Source organism: Brassica oleracea, chromosome C4, assembly GCF_000695525.1.
Source record: "Brassica oleracea var. oleracea cultivar TO1000 chromosome C4, BOL, whole genome shotgun sequence".
Taxonomy (NCBI): Eukaryota; Viridiplantae; Streptophyta; class Magnoliopsida; order Brassicales; family Brassicaceae; genus Brassica; species Brassica oleracea.
Genome location: NC_027751.1, coordinates 10,259,239 through 10,267,983, shown reverse-complemented (window position 1 = coordinate 10,267,983; position 8,745 = coordinate 10,259,239). Strand labels below are relative to the sequence as shown.

General features: G+C 29.0%; 2 protein-coding genes and 1 long non-coding RNA gene across 3 annotated transcripts in view; 2 read left to right on the top strand and 1 right to left on the bottom strand.

Moving 5' to 3' along the window:
- The window catches only part of LOC106338081 (mucin-1-like), a 3,865-nt gene extending 3,492 nt beyond the window's left edge, over positions 1–373 (top strand). Inside the window, exon 5 of the mRNA XM_013777139.1 lies at positions 107–373. Coding sequence (XP_013632593.1) covers positions 107–373 — 267 coding nt within the window. The remainder of the gene's footprint in view (positions 1–106) is intronic.
- Positions 374–4,434: 4,061 nt separating this feature from the next.
- LOC106340545 lies at positions 4,435–5,851 on the bottom strand. Its single transcript, XR_001269436.1, has 3 exons — positions 5,650–5,851; positions 5,357–5,466; positions 4,435–5,199 (listed from the first exon to the last, which is right to left on the bottom strand). It is a non-coding gene; the product is annotated as an uncharacterized LOC106340545 (long non-coding RNA).
- Positions 5,852–7,370: 1,519 nt separating this feature from the next.
- LOC106340344 (receptor-like protein 12) overlaps positions 7,371–8,745 on the top strand; it is a 4,213-nt gene continuing 2,838 nt past the window's right edge. The window contains exon 1 of the mRNA XM_013779228.1: positions 7,371–8,126. Within this exon, the coding sequence (XP_013634682.1) occupies positions 7,428–8,126 (699 nt within the window). The 5' untranslated portion in view covers positions 7,371–7,427. The remainder of the gene's footprint in view (positions 8,127–8,745) is intronic.

Sequence of the window (8,745 nt, the reverse complement as noted above, 5' to 3'; positions counted from 1 at the left end):
AACCAACATGTTCCGATTGCAAATAAATGAGATGGTCGAAAAGGTAATTTTTTTATTAATATATTTATTTTATAATGTAGTTTACTAACTTTAAATATTTTTGTAGGCGGTTCCTAAAAGTAAAGGAGGACGTTTAGTTGGGTTGGCCCGCCGTGCTTCTTCGTATCCGGCGTCTTCCTCGCAAGTTCCGTATACCGATCCCATGATTCTGGAGCAGCTACAGAACAAAGATGAACGGATTGTGGCATTGGAGGAGAAGAACGCCACTATTCTTTCTGAGAATGCCACTATCCTTGCTCAGCTGGAATCCCAAAAGAAGACCAACGCCGAGTTATTGGAAAAGCTAGATCGTTTGTTGCCTTCGGGTTCTTAGTTTTTTATGAATTTTAAAACTTGATGAATGTTTTTTTTTCTATTTAAGTTTCTATGAATTTATATTCTATAATATTATTAGTTTTAAATTTCAGGTTTTGTGTATTTATTAATTTTTAATATAAAAAAATATTTATAAATGCAAAATTTATTCATATTTAAAAAGGTATATTTTGACGAATCTTAGTCGTCAGAATATACCGACAAACAGGTTCGTCGAAATATACTGACGAATCATAGTCATCGAAATATACCGACGAGTACAAGTCGTCAGAATATACTGATGAAATTGTATCGTCGGAATATTCTGACGAACCTCCTTGTCGCTATATTCCGACGACTCTGGTTCGTCAGTATATTCTGACGACCTAATTCGTCAGAATATAGTGTTTCCGATGAATTATGTTCTCGGAATATGTTATCGGAGTGTCGTCGGAAGTTCGTCGGAATGTGGTTTATCGGTATTCGTCAGAAAGTCGTCGGAAACTCTAACGAAATTCCGACGAATTTTTTTTTTCCGGACGAAATGATACCAACGACCACTTTCGTCAGAAATTCGTCAAATTGTCTCTATTCCGACGAACTTCTGACGATTTTGTCCGTCAGTATCCGCCTGTTATCTTGTAGTGTAGACTAATGTGTTTTTATTTTGTAATAATAAATTTTGTGATTATTTTACGTTTTTAATTGTTTGAATATGTGTCGGTTGTACATATTATTTTTGAAAGTTAAACCAATCAAAATGATATGTTGCATATACTATTTTATTGTATTTATTTATAAATCTAACTATTTAGTATGGTTGCATATATTAATAAGTATTTTTTACTATAATTGTTTCATAGCGAAATAATATGTTACCAGCTTCAAAGTTATATGAAGCAATTTAGTTTATATACAAAATAAATTTAACACTTAGAATATTTATGAAAAATGTTAATAAAGCTTAAAATATAGGTAACCTTATTGTGAACTAGATTTGGGCCCGTGCATTGCAACGGGCTTTACTTGATATTTTAATTTAATAAAAATATTAAAAAATCATTTTATTATTGTTTTAAAATTGTTTTTACATATGTTATGTGAAATTTATTTTATAGTTAAGAACTCCTTTTCACACATAAGTTTCAGTTAGTATTTGTTAGAGCTAGAAAAAACATCCGAACGTAAAAATTTAAACCGGATCCAACCCGAAATAATAATTATAATGAAATAAAAAGGAATTTGGAAGTTAAATAAGACCAAGAAGCAATGACAACATTATACACTTTCTTATGTACTAATTTAATGTTTTATTAAACTTATCTGATGTTAAATAATTTTCTTGATTCATTTTTTATTAATGATATATTTTCATAATAACATTTTAATTAAAATAAATTATAAACTACTACATAGTAAAAATAAAAAAATGTAATAAGATAATGATGAAGTTTGATTTGTTTTTGACTAAACATATGTACAGTGACAATAATAATAATCAATTTTTTATGAGCAAACATGAAAATATATATATCAAACATGTGTTTGATTTTCGTATAACCAAACACATAAATACCAATCACGACAACATCCTAAGTTTAGATTTTTTTTTTAATTTAATAGTTTTAGCATCATACTTGTCATCAAATTCATTTTTAAAAATACTATTAAATATGTATGTTTATTTTTGTTAGGATTTTTTAAAAAAGGAAAAAATATATTTTACAAATCTCGTTTTTATTTACAATTAAAAAAAAGAAAAATTATCAAATACTTTTTATATTTTTGTTTAGGATTATAGAAAAGGAAAAGTATTATCATATAAACTTTTACAATTATCTACTGTTTAGAATTTCACATTATTTCTAGTTACTATTATATAATTTCAAATTATGATTTTTACGGTTCATATCAATACTATTTTTACAATTCATTTTAATTAAATAATATTTAGTATCATATTCATCATCAAATTTTCTATACAGTCAAATAACTTCTTACAATTCTCTTTTGTTTAGGAATTAAAAAATATGATACAAATCTCTTTTGTTTAGGATTTTCCTTTTTAAGGAAAAGAACTATCAAATGTCTTATTACAATTTTAGGGTGTTTTATAATTATTTTTTAAGGAATTATAAAATAAAAATACTGTCAAATAATTATTTCCAGCAAATATTAACTATTTTTAAAAGTTGCTTTTTTCAAAATTCATTTTCTCAATATCACTAATATTTTTCATTAAATATTTTCAGTATCATATTATTTTCAAAATTCGTTTTCTCAACATCACTAATATTTTTAATTAAATATTTTCAGTATAATATTTATCATTAAATTTTAAAAGTAAAAATTACTTTTACAATTCTATATGGTCATGATTTAAAATGAAAAACAAATCTTATTTGGTTAAGATTAAAGGAGGAAAAAGTTATTTTTCATATTTCTTTTATTTAGGATTTAAGGAAAAAAAATTCATTTTCACATAATGATAGATTTTTATTAATACATACACAATATTTTTTTTTGTGCAAAATTCACAATCATATCGGGCGAAATATTTGAAATTATTTTTGGTATATAATTTTTTAACACAAAATTATCTATTAAAAAGAAAAGTAAGTTATTTATAAGAAATAAGTTACTTTAATTTTCTTAAAAAGGAAAATTTCAACTATAATTCGTTTTTGTTTTTTAAGATTTTTATACAACTAATATATTTTCAATAAAAAATCATGTTTAGTTAATTATATATTTTGTCTTATACTTACAAACATATATTCCTCATATTTACACATACTTATGTATGATAAAAACATCGTAATTAAAAAAACTTGTGTTAGCATCATAAGATGTAATAAGGATGATAAAAAATTGAATTGTTTAAAGAAATTAAAAGAAAATACTCAGATAATATTTTTCTTGTCAATACTATTTTTGTGAAAATAATATGAGGAAGCTTAAACCTAAATATAGATGTGAAAATAATATTTATTTTGGTTTATATTTTTGTAGCATACATTTATCTGTTAAAAAGGAAAGTTAGTTATTTTTATATGAAAATAGTACTTTTAAATTTTTATTTTTTTAGGTTTTAAAAAAGGAATATCACTTATTTTATAGTTAGTTTTTCTATTTGATTTTTATTAAATAATTTCTTGTACTTGTAAGATTTTATAATTCATTTTTATTTAATTTTTTTCAAAAAAATTAATATTTTCTCTTATAATATCTTTCTTTAGTATCTTTAAAATGAAAAATATACAAAATATTTTAAAAAGAAAAAAAATACTTTCATATAGCTTTTACAATTATTCTTTGTTTATAGAATTTTCAAAAATTAAATTTACTATCATTAAATTTACCATCAAATATTTTTAAAAGATTGTAAAAAGAGCCATACAAGTAAAAGACTATGTAATAGTAATTTTTCTTTTCTTAACTCCTAAAAAGAATAATAAACTATATTTTTGTAATAATTTTCCTTTTCTAGTGTCCCAAAATATGTAATAATAATTTTCTTTTCCTATTTTTTTTTTAAATTCTAATAAAAGAGAATTGTAACATATTTTTGACATATGTCACAATCTTAATAAATTAATTGACACATGTCGCAATCATATTAATTAGCAACTTCGAAGAACCAACCTTTATATAATAAGATATTTTTATTTAATTAATTTTTTTTTTATAATTGTGTATAATTAGTTTATACAACAAAATGATAAAATATATTGTTTATAATTTGATAATATGTATAGTGCACTTCTAAAATATTCATGTGTTGTTGTTCTTGAACATTACTAATATTTAATGATTATTTTTTAAAATTTAACTAATTTGTTATTAGGGCCTTAGACATGTAATAAATTTTGAAGTATTATTTCACATCTCATGGCCAAAATGAACATCGTCTATTTTGTAAGATTTAGTTAAAGACTTCTTAATTTGAAATAACAAATTATAAAAACTTTTAAATATAAAAATGATTTCTAATATAGTTCGAATATAGTTTATTTTAATTTTTATATATTGGCATATTTTGAGTATCTTAGCTTCTCTTCCGTTAAAGCAACATACATTCCATGTGTTATAAACTTTTAAATTAAGACTTCAATTACTTAGAAAACGTAGACCGTGAGCAATCAGGTACACCAATGCAAAACACCACATCGATATTGCAGCAGAAACAAACCAGTTTTCTTCAAAATTTGAACTTTAAAGAGTGATGAAACATGATGACTTTTAGAGACCCTTAGCCAAATAACCATGACTCTTGTATATCTCCAATCGATAAACATATACTGATGAAGAGACTCTCACCAAAGACCATCCTAAAACGATTCTTACGACCGGCACGTTAAGAACAAACTCGCTGATTTGAGAGTTCTTTTTTTTTCAGTCTTTATATCTTACCATTCTTCTTCTGATTATACCAGCGAGTTCACTTTTCCAGGATCCTAGAATGGTAAGATCTAGTTAATGATTCAACATACCAAATCAAAAATCCTCTGTTCCCATTGGATCTGACTTCGTGTATCTTCTGTCTCCAACGTTGGTGTCTTCTACCAAGAAGCACCATCATCTTAATTTTCCTTGTGTGATGATGCTGCAATTGCTGAGAATTTTTGCTTCTCTTTCAAATCTAGGAATCCTTGAGTTACTGAAACTATGACGGTTGCAATACACCAAGGATATCCTATGGTTCTTCTCAGCCTCTGTCTTTCTTCAATGAAATCAAAGAGCCAAGGCCCCGTGAATCCTCTTATTGTGCCTTAAGATCGATTATTATGACAATAACTTGTGGGTCCTCTATCTTCTGCCTTGTTAATCATTCTAAGACCGATCCTACGAAAGGGGAGACAATGTTAGAGGTGAAGTGCATAAGATCAAAGTCTAATCTAGACATATAGTCAATCCACAAGCTAAAAACTTCAGCCATTGACAATCAAATAACTTTCAATGTGAAAATAGAACGTAGACATAAAAGAATAATGTTTCTAACCTATCCTTGACGCTTCTGCAAAGCTCCATTGATTCGAGCTTTGCAGCCCTATTTGCCATACATCCATCAGTGATTCTATATAGATACCCCATTGGTGTGCCTCCAATCATCTATGATCAAAATCAAAACTACAGAACTTTAACAATCTATTCATTAATCAGAAAATGACTAATCTTTCTATAAGAAAATTTGTGTTTTTGCCAAATAAAATCAAAGCCTTTGGATTAAGAAAACTACAATTGGATTCAGTAAAATCAAAACAGTCAAAAAGATGTGAAATCGAATTAACAAACCAATTATAATTAGGTTATGGTGAAGAAAGAGTTTATTCAGCATAGAGAGAGGTTGATCCTCAAATCCAATCCAGTCGCCAAAAGGTCTGTTCAGCCAGGGATGGTGGCAACTGATCGTATCACGAGAGTGGAGATGGGAGCTGGCCAGCTAGAATATTATCGGAAGCATCCATCTCTATCAATTTTGTTCTTCCTTTCCATTGGACACGCTGGAATCTGGCTCAGACTTTTAAAACACGGCAATGTTTAGATGAGAAAAGCCAAACAACATGATTAGTCTAATGATTAGGTTAAAGATATGATAAGAAGACACAATTGCCATTAATGAGTTCAGTGACATTAGATTGTAATTATTTAGGAAAACTCAAATTTATATTCATGTTTTAATAGTTTAGATACAGAGCGTGTGGAATCCCCTTTGGTCCAGTGGTTTGACCAGGGTTCATTAGTGCTTCTACACCAAGAGGTCTGTAGTGAAGCTTGTGTTCAGATTAGGGTTTTCATTATGTTTCTTATTTAAAGCTTTGCTAGCCTATGTTGTTATTAGTTTTGACGTTTAACAAAAATATAGAGAAAGTTATCTCTTTTACCAAACGATCTCAAGAACGAACATCTTTTAGGTATTCTAAGAATCAATAGGTTATTTGCGTTTATCCATAGCTTTCGCTATATCATTTGATATCAGAGCGGGCATTTTGATTTCTTAAATCAAAGTTTGATTATGTTTCCAGACATGTTCAGTTCGTTATTTGATGGATACATATCCATTTGTTTTTTTTTTTGAAAGTCCCGAGAATTCAAACCATTTGTTTCATCTAAAGATCTGTGTGAAGAATTCAGGGAAATCGTTGGAGATCCTATCTTCGATGTGTATGATGCTGCCGATCACGTTTTTGATGGTTTTGAAGTTATAGCCAAAGAAGATCAAGTCTTCGTTCTTGGCAATCAAGAAGAGGAAGATGTAAGTTTTGGAGCAGCAAAATATGTTCAACACGAGGAAAACGTTGTCCCACAAGTTTCTTTGTGGCGTTCGTGTGATATGCCATAACGTGACGTCTATCAATGTGTTCAAGACGAAGATTCTTTTGCTGAACAAATAAATTAAAGCGCTAAACTTTTATGATTCTATATTAGAAGAACTTCTCCATACAAAAGAGAAGAAGCATGGAACTTGGTCTGCAGAGGATAAACTTATGGCTGAACATGTTTATCTTCAGAGCAACAAGATTCAAGGTCGAATCTTCTTAATGTGGATGGCCCATTAGTCGTAAACGGTCGGGGGAACATTATCTTCAACCCTTTCAATGGTCTACCTTCCTTGAACTGAAAGGGGAACTCATTAAGAAAGAGAGTATATAACGGTGCGAGTTAGTTATGATGTTTTTCAACATTCTCTTAAATATTATAAATGAAAATTAAAAGTCAAGATAAAAGTTTCACCAAACCATTGCAAACCAAATATATATTCATATGTTGAATTTTATTTGGTTACCGATTTAATTGTAGGTAGCTTCCTGCCGGCAAGAAAATTTAATAGCGCAAGAAAATTCAAGAACATCTTCGACCGGCAAGACGCTACTCCTTAGCCATTTTAACCCTACAATGCGCGTTTGGTTTGACAAAGAGAGTTTCTCGCGTATAGACATATTCATCACCATATATCTTTATTTATACCATTTTCTCTCTCACTTCTTAACCAAACAAAGAAAGAAATTATCAGTTGTTCAAAAAGAAAAAAAAAACAAAGAAAGAAAATATCCTTACAAAAAAAGATTTAGATGATGACCATGCCGAAATCGCTTTTGCGTTTGCATTTTCTCTCGCTACTCTTACTATGTTGTTGTGTCTCCCCTGCAAGCTTAGCTAAAATAGATGGTCTATATTATCTAGATGATGTTGTCATTGGACTTGTTCCTTGTCTTCCTCGGCAGATTGAAGCCTTTACGCAGTTCACAAAAGAGTTTGATACTCGTTCGTGCAACCATAGTGACTACTCTAATAATGGAGCTTGGTGCGACAACTCCACAGGTGCAATCACCAAGATACAGCTCACGGGCTGTCTAAGTGGAACTCTGAAGCCCAACAGTAGCCTATTTGGGTTCCATCAACTCCGTCACCTTGATCTCAGTAACAACAACTTCATCTCCTCTACACTCCCTTCCAGGCTCGGCAATCTCAACAAATTACAGGTGTTGATTCTTTCCTCGAACGGCTTACTTGGCCAAGTTCCTTCTTCTATTAGTAACCTAAGCCAACTTTCCATTTTAAACCTTTCCAAAAATAGGCTCATTGGTAGTTTCCCACTTGTAACTAATCTAACCAAGCTCTCGCTTTTTAGTTTATCTCATAATCTCTTCACTGGAACCATTCCTTCTTCTCTCTTCATGATGCCTTCTCTTTCTTATCTTAATGTGAATGAAAACCATCTAACCAGTCCTATTGAAGTTTCAAACTCCTCTAGGCTGGAGTACCTGTACGTTGCAGACACTACAAGAAAAATACGTTTTAATAGCAGACCAGGATAGTGTTTTTTCGTTTTTTGCTATGGTTGATATATCCGTTAGTTTTAGATAGCGTTTCTATTTTTGGAAACGCTATGATTGAGCGGCATCAATCGAAACGCTATGATAGCATACATTTAATAGCACATAAAATAATAAACGCTATAATAGCGTACTTTTTGAATCCCTAAACCCTAAACAAAATTCTGAACCCTATACTCTAAAAAGCAAAAGTTAAACACTAATACACTAATAGTCTTTATAATATTTTAGAACTTAAACTCCAAATCTTAAATATAAAATTATCAACTTAAATATTTTAAAATTAAACACCAAACCTATATACATTAAATCCAATATCATGCATAATCTCAAAATCTAAAATCCTAAACTTCATATTTGATAGTTCTAAAATTTTAATACTAAAACATACACGTTAAAACCAAAAGAAATTTATTATATGTAACTTCCAAACATACAAACTTTAATTCCTCAATTAAACTTTATACCCTAATTCCTAACATCAAACATATATAAACCATACATCCACTAGATATAATTTTCAAATCTAAATTTTTAAAATTGTAAAAATTCT